The sequence below is a fragment of the Geotrypetes seraphini genome, chromosome 1, assembly GCF_902459505.1.
Source record: "Geotrypetes seraphini chromosome 1, aGeoSer1.1, whole genome shotgun sequence".
Classification (NCBI taxonomy): domain Eukaryota; kingdom Metazoa; phylum Chordata; class Amphibia; order Gymnophiona; family Dermophiidae; genus Geotrypetes; species Geotrypetes seraphini.
Window position 1 is genome coordinate 505,106,171 of NC_047084.1, and position 14,504 is coordinate 505,120,674.

A 14,504-nucleotide genomic window follows, 5' to 3' on the forward strand; every position below is an offset into this window, starting at 1 on the left:
GCTCCGATGGGGTTATGGGGGAAACCTCCCCACTTTAATGCATAGTGTTCGTACTGCCGTTGCGGGGTGTGGGGGGTGCAACCCCCCACATGATAGAGAAAAGGAACAGTTCTGGTCATGTTTCTGAAACAAAACATTAGAGGCAGTCACTTCAACTTTCATATCCTTTAACTCTTTAGATTGTTCCAATAGTTTCCTTTCAATTTGCTGAAGATTGGGACTTATGGCCTTCACAAAGCCAGCCATAAGGTCCCATAAAGACTCCAGGGTTACCACTGCAGGTTTTTCAAGTGATATTAAAGGTGCAATAGTAGAGAGATTCTCACCAGTCTGTAGACCTTCTTGTTGTCCACCCATTTGGCCAGATCTGTCCACCGAAGTTGGAATTGGCCCAGATATTCTAGTTGGGTTCCCTTGAATTGGGGGTCCAACCTCCAAACTCACCGCCAAGATGTTGCTAATCTCTGTGGCATAAGATGCCCCAAGATCCAGGATTTCCTCATCCCTAGGAGAGCTGGTAAGCTGAGGCTGCGGGGGCGGAGCCCTTACATTGGGGCTCAATGTTGTTTCTAGCCCAGGAGGAACCGCAGCGCCCTCGCCTGTGCCATGCGTCCTCAGTAGGCTGTTTCCTGACTCTGCCGACACCTGCTGCATCCGTCTCAGAAGCTTGTCAATGTTACTGAAAATGGGCACCCCGGAGCGCCGTGAGACGGCAGCGGTGCTCTGGCCACTCCATTTCAGCATTTCAAGTAAGTTATCCTTTGCTGGGATTCTGCTCTGGAACGGAGCTCTCAGCGTGTCCAGTCAGTCATCGCCATCTTGGATCCATGTCTCCAATATGGCTATTTTTATGTTCTTAACTTTATTTTCATGTGTACCTTTATCAGCTGACTGAGGTTCTATACCAGGACTAAAATGCGCTAAACTCAGATTTTTTTCTTGTTGATTCTTTTTCTTCCAAATTGTTTTGATACTGGGTGGACAATTAAATTAGTTGTTTCTAAATTATTTTCATTATATCTCTTTAGGAATCTGGTTTTCTGTTTCTTGAGCATAAGGCTAGGAAAGATAGAGGAGAATTTTGATAGGACATCTAAGTCTGACTTTGAATGTTTCCCACAAGATGTTTCCTACCTTACCTTTCACTCATTTCCTTAGTCCCCATTCCCATCTTCTGTACCCTTTCAGGCTAATATACACGCTAAAATCCAACGGGCTGCTATTAAGGCCACTAATGTAATGATTTCAAAAAGATGAGTCATTCTCAAAAGATCCTACATGCAAATAAGGTTCACAGATGTTCGTGTACATGAGATGAGTAGCAATTGGCACATGAGCAGAATAAACCCCGCAAATAAGAAAAAAGAGACCCCTGAATCAAAGATCAGCAGGAGGGATGCTCACTCCCTCCTGCCACTGCCATCCCCCCCCCCCCTAGCAATGAAGCACCTGCCCCCACCCCAGGCAGCAGGAAGGAAGCTCACTCCGTTCCTGCTGCTGTCGCCCAACCCCGACAACTCTACCCCCATACCCCCGCCAACCCCCCATACCTTTGGCACAAAGGTTGGCTGGAAGGATGACTACTACCTTTGGCTGGTAAGCCCACCTCTTGAAACTGGCGAGCCTTCCCCTATCTGGTGCATCCTGGGAATTCAGAAGAACATAGGCAGCACTTCTTCTGTCTTCAATAAATCATCAGTTGAAAAAGAGTTAGTTTGCATTCAGTATGCACAAAGAAAGAAAAGCTGTTCTACAAGTTCCTGGGTGTGTTTCATGTCATTTCATGTATTCCATTTGTAGATTTCATAAATTAAAACAAACTTCGTGTCATGTAAAAACTAAACAATCCAAAATAATAATAATGAACTAAGTATAAATTAAAATTCAATGACAACACCCAGTCCTTGACAACCTAAACTTATGTAAACTAAAATGGGAACTACATAAGAATTTTTCATCAGGGCAGGATTAATTCGTTGAGGGCCCCTAGGCCCACAAGTACACTGGGCCCTCTGCCCTACCCCCACCATGCCACACCCCCCTGCCCCACCCCATGTATTTATCCATTTTCTTATTTACTTCTTTATTTCCACTTTATTTCTTTTATTTTAAAATTCAAAACAAACAACAAAGATTACCATACCAGTGCCAGTGTACAGTTTTTCTTCTATGCAACCTCCAAACATCTCTGAACAAAACACCCCTTCCTTCCTAGAGAAAGAGATCTCCAGCTGGCAGGGCTTTGGAAAGCCCACCAATTTATATTTTGCATATTGGTAGGAAGCATGGGGCATGGCGGGAAGAAAATTTAGTGTCCATCATTTTATTGGACTAATACATTTCTCACTTAGCTTTCAGAGGTTAAAACCTCTTTCTTCAGATCAGTAAACTATACTTAGTATCCCTGTCCTGACCTGAGGAAAGGAGTTATGATCTCTGAATTAGTAAAAAATGTATTAAAATTAGTTCAATAAACAGTATCATCTTATTTCCATTTTCTATTAATAAATGATTATCAACACAGCTACAATAATACCTTATCCTAAAGCAAAAACAAATAAATAAAACAATTAGAAATTCTTTTTCTACCTTTGTTGTCTGGTTTCTGCTTTCCTCATCTTCTCATCATTCTCTTCCTTCCATCCACTCTCTGCCTCTTCCATATGGCATCTGCTCTCTTTCTATGCCTCTTCCAGAAATTGTCTGCCTCTCTCTTTCATCTCTCCCCCCCCATTGGTGTGACATCCATCATCTTCCCTTCCCTCCTCCAATGGTCTGGCATCTCTCTCCTCTCTTTCCCTCTCCCACACCCCCATGGTCTGGCATTCCACTCTCTCTTCTCCCTTCTCCCTGCCCCCTTTTTTTCCCCTCCAACTCAATTGCATCCAGTATCCTTCCCCTTTATGTCTTTTCCCCTTTCCCTGAACACCAATTCCATCAGCAACTGCCCCCTTTCTTTCTCTCCAACTCAATTCCATCCAGTATCCTTCCCCCTTATGTCTCTCTTCCCTTTCCTTGCAAACCAATTCTATCAGCATCTTCCCCTTTCTCTCCCTCCACAACCCTTCCATACCATCCTTTCCACCACCCTTCCATATCACTCTGCCCCTTCTCTTCTTCCACCACCCTTCCATACCATCCTTCTCATAATCCTTCCATACCACCTTGGCCCCTTTCTCTCCTTCTACCACCCTTCCATACCATCCTTCTCACAACCCTTCCATATCACCCTGCCCCCTTTCTCTCCTTCCACCACCCTTCCATACCATCCTTCTAACAACCCTTCCATACCACCCTGCCCCCTCTCTAGCTCCACCACCTTTCTGTACCATCCTTCCAGCCACCCTTCCATACTACCCTGTCCCCTTTCTCCCCCTCCATCACCTTTCCATGCTCCTTTCTCTCTCCCCCGCCAAACATTGCAGCTGCCGCTCTGCCCTCTGAGCTCCTTTGCAAAAGGCAGCCCAAAAGCAGAATTAGAACAGCTGATGGCAACGCTCGCCCAAATCAACGGCAATGGCCCCCCCCCACATCAACGGCAATGCGGCCAGATCTGTTACAGGAAGGTCCCGCGATGACTGTTTCTGCCGGTCCATCCCCCTCCGACATCACTTCTTCCGGAGCAAAGTAAGTGACATCGGAGGGGGATGGACCGGCAGATGCAGTCATCGCGGGACCTTCCTATAACAGAGCCGGCCACGTTGCCGTCAATGGGGGGGTGCCGTTACTGTTGATGCTGGGAGGGGGCCATTGCCATCGATGCCGGGGAGACTGTTGCTGTTTTAAAAAAAATGGCAAGGTGAGTCGTCCTCCTTCAGCGGGCCCCCCTCACAGTTTCGGGTCCTAGGCATGTGCCTACTGGGCCTATTCATTAATCCGGCCCTGATTGCCATACTGGGACAGACTGAAGGTCCATCAAGCCTAGTATCCTGTTTCCAACAGTGGCCAACCCAGGTCCCAAGTACCTAGCTAGATCCCAAGTAGTAATACAGATTTTATGCTGCTTATCCTAGGAATAAGCAGTGGATTTCCCCAAGCCATCTCAATAATGGCCTATGGACTTCTCTTTTACGAAATTATCCAAGCCTTGTAAAACCCCACTAAGCTAACTAATTTCACCATATATCCGGCAACAAATTTCAGAGTTTAATTACAGGTTATGTGAAGAAATATTTTCTCTAGTTTGTTTTAAATCTACTACTTAATAGCTTCATCGCATGCCCCCAAGTCCTAGTAGTTTTGGAAAGAGTGAATAAGCGATTCACATCTACCTTTTCCACTCCACTCATTTTTTTGATAGACCTTTATCATATCACCCCCTGAGCCATCGTTTCTCCAAGCTGAAGAGCCCTAGCTGCTTTAGCCTCTCCTCGTAGGGAAGTTGTCCTAAACCTTTTTTTTATTTTTGTTACCCTTCTCTGTACCTTTTCTAATTCCACTGTATCTTTTTTTGAGATATGGCGACCAGAACTGCACACAGTATTCATACCATAGATCAGTGGTTCCCAAACCTGTCCTGGGGGACCCTCAGCCAGTCAGGTTTTCAAGATATCCCTAATGAATATGCATGAGAGAGATTTGCATATAATGGAAGTGACAGGTATGCAAATCTCTCTCATGCATATTCATTAGGGATATCTTGAAAACCTGACTGGCTGGGGGTCCCCCAGGACAGGTTTGGGAACCACTGCCATAGAGCAATACAAGAGCATTATAACATTTTCATCTTTGTTTTCCATTCCTTTCCTGATAATTCCAAACATTCTATTTGATTTCTTAGCCGCCGCCGTGCGTTCAGCTGAGGGTTTCAACGTATACTCAACAATGACACCTCGATCCTTTTCCTGGGCAGTGACTCCTAACAGAGAACCCAGCATCACGTGGCTATAGTTCGGGTTCCTCTTCCCCACATGCATCACTTTGCACTTGTTCACATTTAACATCATCTGCCAGTTTGATGCCCAGTCTTCCAGTCTCACAAAGTCCTCTTGTAATTTTTCACAATCCTCTTGCGTTATAACAACTTTGTGTCATCAGAAAATTTAATTATCTCACTAGTTATTCCCATCTCTAGATCATTGATAAGTCGGTTAGTCTGACATCTTTAATGGAAACACTTTCTGGAATCCAATGGATTACAGGACCCAAATGCTGAGTGAAAGTCCTCCAACTGCATTGCTGCCAATGAGGGGTGATGCTTCAATGTGTTTTACCACTACTACTACTTATTTTTATAGCACTGCCAGATGCACACAACGCTGTAAATTATATTAACCATAAAGAGGCAATCCCTGCTCGACAGAGCTTACAGTCTAATCAGACAGACAAACAGGACAATTGGGGTAGGGAACTACAGAGGGGTCGGACTTAGGAGTTAAAAGCAGCATCGGAAGAGTGGACTTTTTTTTTTTTTTTTTGAATCTTTATTAATTTTCATTACTAACAAATAGTGCAACACAATGTTCACATCAGTAATATTAATAAATAAGCACTTAAATACAATTAGTATTAGTACAACAATATAAGCCCATCACCCCATAAGTACCTAAAGAATCACCCTAAAAATACATCCCTCCCCACCCTCCCTCCCCACCCTCTGAATTACACCAATAAAAGAAGGCTAAAAGAACTATAACAATTGTACAAAAGATGTTAATGGACCCCAAACTAAGTTAAATATCTTAGAATGCCCTAAAATGTCAGAATTCATATTCTCAAACCTGTAACTAAAACATAAGCTTGCCCATCAAAAAGAAAAATTAAGACGATCACAGTTTTTCCAATTTCAGGTTATCATCTTTAAGGCTATTCCAGTCATAATCAGAAAAAGCCAGCATTTATAACGATCCATAGGAGGTGGGGGTGCTTAAGTTACAGTAGTGTTCCACATATAATTACCTCATAAGTCAATGGGATTGTCGATTCCAACATGAGGTTAATCTGTCCCCATATTGACTTCCAGAAATTGAGTATCAAGGAAGAGTGGGCTTTTAGCCTGGACATGAACGCTGCCAGAGGCGGAGCTTGATGTACCGACTCAGGCAGTCTGTTCCAGGCATATGGTGCAACAAGATACTGTAGAAGGGATTGAGTCTGGAGCTGGCAGTAGAGGAGGAGAGTACAGTTAGGAGAGACTTACCCGATGAGTGAGGTTACCAGGGGGGAAGGAGATGAGAGAAGAGGTGCTGAGAAACTGCATGGATTATTCCCAGTTTCGGGGATTGCCTTCAATTTCAGACCCCTATCCCCAGCTTTAGTTAAAGTGACAGAAGTGCTGTATTTAGCTCTGTTGTGCCCTGCATGCCTCATCTCATGTGGTGCAGCTTCTCCCTTTCTTGCCACCACCACCTTGGGATCTTTATCACCTTTTAAACCTCCCTTTTTGGCTCTGCCGCCTTCCCTACAGTGTCATCATTACCCTGTCAAGCAGAATGATCTGAGAGGAAGCCTATCTTCTCAGCACATGGCTGCTGAGTCCAACTCCTATGTCAACAGGAAGTGACATCAAAGGGGTGTGGGATCTGGCAGAGATGTGCTGATGAGAGGCCCAACATTGAATTACACCATTGTATTGTGTAATGCTGACACAGGAGCCACAAAGGGCGATCTGATGGACCAGTAGTGTGGAGAATTACATAAATGTTGGACGGGGGGAGGGGGAAGAGACTTAGATGCGGGATGGGAGAAGGAAGTAAAACTAGATGCTTGGCTGGGGGGGGGTGATATGAAGGAGAAATGCAAGTGCTGGAGTGGGTTGGGAAGTAGAGAAGTGGAATGACTGGACTTACTGGAAAGAGAGAGAGAAAGAGAGAGGTGGAAATGGCTGGGCTTACTATGGGCAGAGGAGAGAGAGAGATGGAGAAGGCTGGACCGCAAGGACAGAAGAAAGAAAGGTGGAGATGGCTGAGCTTATTGGAAAGGAAGAGGAGAGAGAAGGATAGAGATGGCTGGGCTAGAAGTGTGAGGAGATAAAGAGATGGCAATAGCTGAACTGAAGGAGCAGAGAGAGAGAGGTGAAAATGGCAGGACTGGAAGGATGGTAAGGGTTCAGGTGCTAACCATGTGCTAATTCGTTAGCACATGGTGATGTATCTGCACAGGGCACGCCTACTCTCTGTCTCCAACCTTACCTCTGCACGAGAAATAGTTCTTGGGTAATGTGCTTCAGTTCCAAAACAACTGTGGAACACCTGAGCAAGTCCCGCGGTAGTAGAATTTAACCTGCAGTAAGTACACATTAGTGTTTACTGCAGCTTAGTAAATGGGCAACTTGTAGCATAAATCTGTGCTTACCACTCAGTGCATTTTAGTAAGCATACCCCAAAGATATCAGAGGTGCTGCACACATTCAGATTCCCAGAGACTGGATATTCAACTCACTAAACCAAGACTTCTTTCAATGCCTAGAAAGTTCAGCTTCTGTAGCCCGTGTCGCCCACATTTTGCAGGGCCTACGTTATGGCGTGCTGACTGCAGCATGCAGCTCCACATTCTCCTGTGGGCTTGTGGGGACTGGATGAAGACATCGCTCTATGTACGCAGAGCCTGGATCTTTCAATTAAATATATTTATTTATTTATTTATTTCAATTTCTATCCCGTTCTCCCAGAAGCTCAGAACAGTAGACATTCACAATCGTTTGAAAACAGACTAGTCATGACAACAAATAGGTTACAGTAGACAATGACAGAGCTTATTCTAGAGACCAGACTGGTCGTAGCGAAGAGTACTAGGAGAAGTATATTGAGGAGGCAGTTTTTAATGGCCCGACTGGCGGATGAGGAAGGTCTTTACTGCTCTGCGGAAGGTCATTAGTGAGTCTAGCAACTGGTGCATACTTTTTACAGAATTCTGCATTCCGAGCTGTGCGTGCAACTTTTTATTAGTCTCAATCAGTGTCAATTGCAAGGTGTTAATTGCCAATTAAGAGCACCAATTAGGTCAATTAGTCAATTTAGTTCTGCATGTACATTGGTTATACACACCTACACACAACTTTGGGTATCAATTACAGAATTGGGGGGGGGGTTTGTATCCAAAGGAAAAATAAATTGTAGACTGGGTCTGGCTCAGGCTACAGTATCCTGCACTGCATTGTGGGGATTCCCAATTTGCATTGTTTGACCAATGGAGTAGGTAAGATTTAGGCATGTTTTCAAAGTGAAACAGGGCTAGATTCACTAAGCAAACCTTATTGTACTCCGGCCCGATTCACTTATCTTTCTGCCGGTCCGATTCCGATCCGTGCATTCAAATGAGGGGAACGGTATGCAAAGTAGGCAGGGATGCAATTCACAACACAAATTTCGTGATCCGAGTGGGCTGGCCGATCAACCCAAGAAGCAACTGCTGGGTATCAGTTGCAAACGTCCTTTCCGACTCTCTAGCTCCAGCGGATTTAAAGCAGGTTAAAACCACGGGTTCGCTGGACTAAAAAGTAAAGTGTAAAAAAAAAAGTCACGGTCAGACAGATCTTAGACGCATGTGCAGGCTATCTACAGATGGTCTGCGCATGCATCAGGATCACACACTTGCGATTCGTGTCGGCAGATGGGGGTGTTCCTCCGATCGCCCCAATTAGAATATTACTGCCTTCTGAATCCATCGGACCTGCCTGGATCGGACACGGATCGGTCATGATTGGGCAGGTTAGTGAATCTAGCCCTTAATTTTGAAGAGGAAGTGAAAATGTTGCTACAATAGTGAGCATCTATCAGCTAATGCCAGTTTGAATGACAGCACTAGCAGAACAGGAGCTACTGAAGATCATTTCTTCCCCTGAATGATCACGTACTCGGGAAAAGGGAAAGGGATCGGAACTTGTATACTGCCTTTTTGTAGTTTTACAGCCACACTCAAAGCAGTTTACAAAAGAGGTACTTCAAGCATTTTCCCTATCTGTCCTTGCGAGCTCACAATGTACCTGGGATGGTGGAGGATTAAGTGACTTGCCCAGGATCAAAAGGAACAGCACAGGGTTTGAACCCACAATCGTAGGGTACTGAGACTGTAGCTCTAACCACTGCCCCTCCCACTCCTCCCAATGAGTTACGAGGTATTGAACATCAGTGTGGAGACCATACTTGGAATTTTGAGTGGAATTCGGATCTCAGAAATAGAGAGGCTTAGCTTTTTTCATTTGTTGGGGTGGGGGGGGGAGTCAGTGGGGAATTTGTTGTAGGTGGGGACTTTGCAGTGCAGGTGAAGATTTTGAGTTCAGAGGGCGGTGCTCTAGGTTTACTGCCTCTTGATGAAGGATTGCAAGTGAACAGAGAATAGCAAGCAATCATCTTAGCTTGTGAAAGCTCTTGAAAGCTTCTTGAGGTGTAGCAAACTTTCCACAGACCATCATGAACTCTGTTTTAGGGGGAAATTATCAACATGGGTTACCACAAGTTGTGCTATTTTAGCACAAAGTCCCAGTTTATACAATGAGACCCTATGCTAAAATAGCATGATTTGTGCTATAATAACCTATCTTAACATTAGAACTGTAGCCTGCATTGATAACCAACCCCCCTTCCCTACACACACAATTTCCCTTAGTATTAATGAGCTCTAATACATTCAGACAGCTCATTAATATTTTCTTACTTTGGATCTGCTTTTTATGCAGTATTAAGTCCAAATATATATGGGGGAAAACCAAAAAACTGGTACTCTACTAAGAAGAGTGATTAAAGGGAAACATACAGAAGTCAAAAAATCACTCAATAGGTGTAATAGTGAAATTAATACTTCTAGAACACACACTTAGAATTCAAAAATATGTTCAGAGACACGAAGGCAACAACATGGAGCCGCAGCCCCCAGAGAAAATTGCCTCACCACCCAGTCACTGCATATTGTAAATTCCAGCAGAAACTTTTGAGAGCTTTGCCGAGTGCTCCATTTGGTTCCCTGACGCAGGATCGAAACAGGCCCCGTCTGAACCTTCGATCAAGCTAAGTGATTGCTTGTGACTGCTCAAAGTATAAGAACTTTTTCTATGCTAGTTTGCAGCAAATAATTTTGTTTTCCACTGATTGGGTGGTGAGGCAATTTTTTCTTGGGGCTCTGGCTCCATGTTGTTGCTTTTGTGTCTTTGAGCATATTTTTGAATTCTCACGTGTGTGTTCTAGAAGTATTAATTTCACTATTACACCTATTGAGTGATTTTTTGACTTCTGTCTGTGTGTTTTATGCAGTATTGGCAAGCATTGCTGACTGTCACTTAATAATATGGTTTTAATGCCATTAAACACCAGATTAAACTGACTTGCAGGGTTTTGCCCTTACTTTTTATCTTTGTTTGCCTAAAATATACAAATCTGACCTCTGGTCAAAAAAAGTCACACCTTAATGTTTTTTTAATTCTTTAAATTGTTCACTGCATTTTTCCCCAGTTCAATTCATCTATTGATATTCCAAGTGACCTCCCTAAAAACAAATTGGATTCAGACGATGATGGTGAGCTAACACACAAGGAAAGGTAATATATTTTAGATGTAACCTTTGTCAGTAAAACGTTCACAAACCTCTTCTATGACACTGATGTTAAATCTTCAAGGAAAGCCCAAACGTTTCATATCCATGTTTACTCAAATGGGGACAGACTTAGAGACCTCTCATTTAGAGAATGACACGGTGACAAAATTCATCACCGTTCCCGTCCCCGCGGATAACCGCGGGAAATAATCCCATGTCATTTTCTAGTGTCTATTTTAACCTCGGTCCTTCTACACCAGCATTCTTCAAAGCAAAGCTTGCGGGTCAGTGGTTGAGGCCATTAATACTCTGATTCTTATGTGAGCCAAGGATAATGAAGCCATTGTGACATCACTGATGTGATTGGCTCTTAGGCACCGGTGGAATGAGGCATTATGACATCACAATATCTGCTCTGGATAGCAGAGACTGTCATTCTTTAGTGTCTATCTCAACTCAGTCCTTCTACACCAGCATTCTTCAATGCAAAGCTTGCGGGTCAGTGGTTGTGCCCAATTATACTCTGATTCTTCCCTCTCTCCTTAAAGAATGACATGAAGATGGTTTCCCACGGTTATCCGCGGGGACGAGAACAGTGATGAATTTTGTCACCGTGTCATTCTCTACTCTCAATCTGTAAATGCTGGAAGAAAGGCAGAAGAGAGGAGATATGATAAGAGATGTTTAAATATCTCTGTATACCATTTACAGCATAGCATATTATATAGCCTTCATAGCAAAGGAGGTATGTTGAGTATAAGTAATCTTCAGACTGCCGATCGGGTAGCTTAGCCCAACCAGGCTGCAATCCTCATTGATCCAGCTAGGATATCTTCCATATCTTTCTTTTACCTTCTTATCTATTAATCTGTATTCATTTTCACTTTAAATTTATGGGTTTTTAAAATCTTTTTAGACATAGCATAAGAAAGTATGAAACTTATCTTGCCGCACCACTTCTTTCTCTTTCTTGCACCTCACCTCTTGGAAGAGGTGGTGCAGCAAGATAAGTTTCATACTTTCTTATGCTATGTCTAAAAAGATTTTAAAAACCCAAAAATTTAAAGTGAAAATGAATACAGATTAATAGATAAGAAGGTAAAAGAAAGATATGAAAGATATCCTAGCTGGATCAATGAGGTTTGCAGCCTGGTTGGGTTAAGCTACCCGATCGGCAGTCTGAAGATCCCTTATACAATCTTTGGTCTTTAAACTCTCTCAACTCTGGAATGATCTCCCCTTTCTTTTTTAAGGCGTTCCAGTTCATTTCAATTTTTCCATAAATCTTTAAAAACTACTCTATTTGCCAAACATTTTGAAAATTAATTCTTTTGAAATTTTGCTATTATCTTCTATTTATCATTTGTAAATCATTCCCTGTTTATTTAATTGCTGTAAAGAGTTGAGCTTTCTCAGAATGATGACTCGGTATACAAAGATAAGCGTTAGTTTAGTTTATACTCAACATACCTTCTTTGCTATGAAGGCTATATAATATGTTATGCTGTAAATGGTATATGGACATTAATATTAGCCATGACATTATTATTGCACTAAATATCTCTGTGGCATTAATGTATAGGGGGTAAGCCTTTTTCAAATGAAGGAAAACTGGCATGAGAGGGCATAGGATGAAATTAAAAGCAATCTAAGAAAATACTTTTTTCCAGAAAGGATGGTAGGTGCGTGGAATAGTCTGTGTCTGAATTCAAGAAAGCATGGAACAAGCATAGGTGTTGGAACGAAAGGGACCACAGGGGCTGTGGCCTACCCAAAAATTGCCACTTTCATCATCCTTGATGGTCCAGAGGTGCAGCGGGAAGGAGCTCCTGTCCCACTGCTAACCCACCGGTCATGGCTGGTTTCTGCTGCTGAGCGGCAATGAGTGGGAGCGCACTTTGGTGTTCCTGCTCGGCACTCAGCAGCTTCTTTGACATGCTTTCCATGCATATAAGACTTGTTAAAGCCAGACTTACTTGCAAAGAAGCTCAGCCTCTGATTGTCAAAAGGGTTCTCCATGGCTGCTACCAATCCCAGTAGCAGCCACTGAGAACCCTAAGCAAATGCACTCCAAGGAGCTCATTAGTATTATAATTATCACTCCATGTAATGCTCAAAATGGAACGTCCACTTTTTACGGCCAAAATTTCCCAGCAGGCCAGGAGCTGCCAGTAGCTGTTTGTGTTTGTGTTGTATGCCTGTATGTCCAGTGCACATAACAGCTACACTAATTTTAGGGCCAAACCCACCCTCCCCCCTAAGCCCATAACTGAGTCAGCAGCCACTGCGCTCCCTCGACTGGCTTAACTGTTCGTGGCTCTGGCTTAAATCACTGTTCAGCAGCTAAGTGTCAATATTCAGAGGCACTAAGTTGGGCAGTGCCACTGAATATCGGCTCTGACTTGCCCCCCAGAGAATCAGGAGTGGGCCAGGGGGCAGTGCTGGGGAGGAGATGATGCTTATGCAAGCTCTGGCGATATTCAGCCAGAGCCTGCATAAGATGAGCAAGTGAATTTAGGACAACAGAAAAGTTGTCCTATATTTGCCCGCTCATCTTATCCATGAGCTAGCTGAATATTGGGTTGGGGCCCACATAAGTATCTGTCTTTGTTTTTGTTTTTTAAAAAGTACCTGTGATCCTCCTGCCCTCCTCTATAAATGCCTTCTCTCTCCTCCCTCACCCTCCCAGCATCAAAGCCCACCCACCCCCACCTGGCCACCCCCTCCCAAAGTGTAGGTAGGCATTCCTGGGCCTAACTACATACCTGGCATTACAGAAGAGGACTTCAGGGGCAGGAGCATAACTCCATCATAGGGGAGGAGCCATAGATAGTGACCTCACCTTTAAATCGGTACCCTTCCTCCCTTGCATAGCATTTCATCATTTTTCCCCTCTTCCCCACCTCTCAGCCTGCTTCCAACACCCTACCTCCCAAGGCCTGGAAGAAATCAGTATAGTATGAGGTCTTCCAATAAAGGCCTGCACTCCAGTGCTGCTGCATCCTGCTTTCTCCAACAAATTCTTGTTGGAGGGGGGCAAGACATGGCAGGGCTTCCACGTGACCCTGGTGCCATCACAATAAGCCAGGAGAGCGAGGTGGTGGGGGGCTCTGTTCCTGCCTCGTGCCCCTAAACATCAGCACTCCACCACCACCACATTTACCTGGTCACTCTATTGCACCAACCTTGGCTGGATGTGTCCTGAGGGCTAGGTTAGGAACAGCTGCTCTGGCCACTGCACTATCTTGCCTGGTTAACAGAACGCCCCTTTACTAGCACATGAGTGGCAGCCTACAGTGTTATTGGCTATGTCCAGATGATTATTGCTGTACACTGCCTTTGGTAGATTTCTTCAAAAAAGTGGTAAATAAATCCTTCTAAAGAAATAAATGAATTAATATAGTGAATGGTTCCCTTTCAGCTAAAAACTCTTTTTGATTATATGATAGATAAGGGTGGGGAGATAAGAGAATATTATATGTATCATTGTTGATTATTAAGTGATATATTTATGGTTATTTGTATGGATATGTTATCACACTTATTATAAGTTTAAAAATGAATAAAGATTTAAAAAAATAAATAAATTTCCCCTCACAATATTTATTCATCTGTTCTATTTATGTTTCTTCTTCTAGGTGGCTGGAAAGGAAGTATAATGCAGTGCGTGATTTATACAGAAAACACAAAACCATAATCTGGCGTATCATATATGGAATTCTGCTAATAGGTACTTTATATCATTCTGAGAAAAGAGATGAAAAGCCAGTTTACGATACTCACAGCTATCTTTCAAAATGTATATAATGATTTCAGCATCAAAACACTGCACCTAAAATATGCATTCTCTTAAAGATTCTAAACTGAAGATGCCATCCTAATGTCCATTAACCAGGAAGTATGGAAAGGTAGTCTTGATACACAGCAGCATCAAACAAAATATATAATCATGCCATATGCAGAATACAACCTTCAACAAAAGGCATGCATTATTTCAAGGTATCTCTGCATTGTTGGAAAATAGTAAATACTCAATG

At 43.3% G+C, this 14,504-nt stretch overlaps 1 protein-coding gene across 1 annotated transcript in view; it reads left to right on the plus strand.

Moving 5' to 3' along the window:
• The window catches only part of SLC28A3 (solute carrier family 28 member 3), a 108,275-nt gene that overhangs the window by 21,285 nt on the left and 72,486 nt on the right, over window positions 1–14,504 (plus strand). Inside the window, exons 2-3 of the mRNA XM_033957342.1 lie at window positions 10,386–10,471; window positions 14,106–14,197. Of these exons, the coding sequence (XP_033813233.1) occupies window positions 10,386–10,471; window positions 14,106–14,197 (178 nt within the window). The remainder of the gene's footprint in view (window positions 1–10,385; window positions 10,472–14,105; window positions 14,198–14,504) is intronic.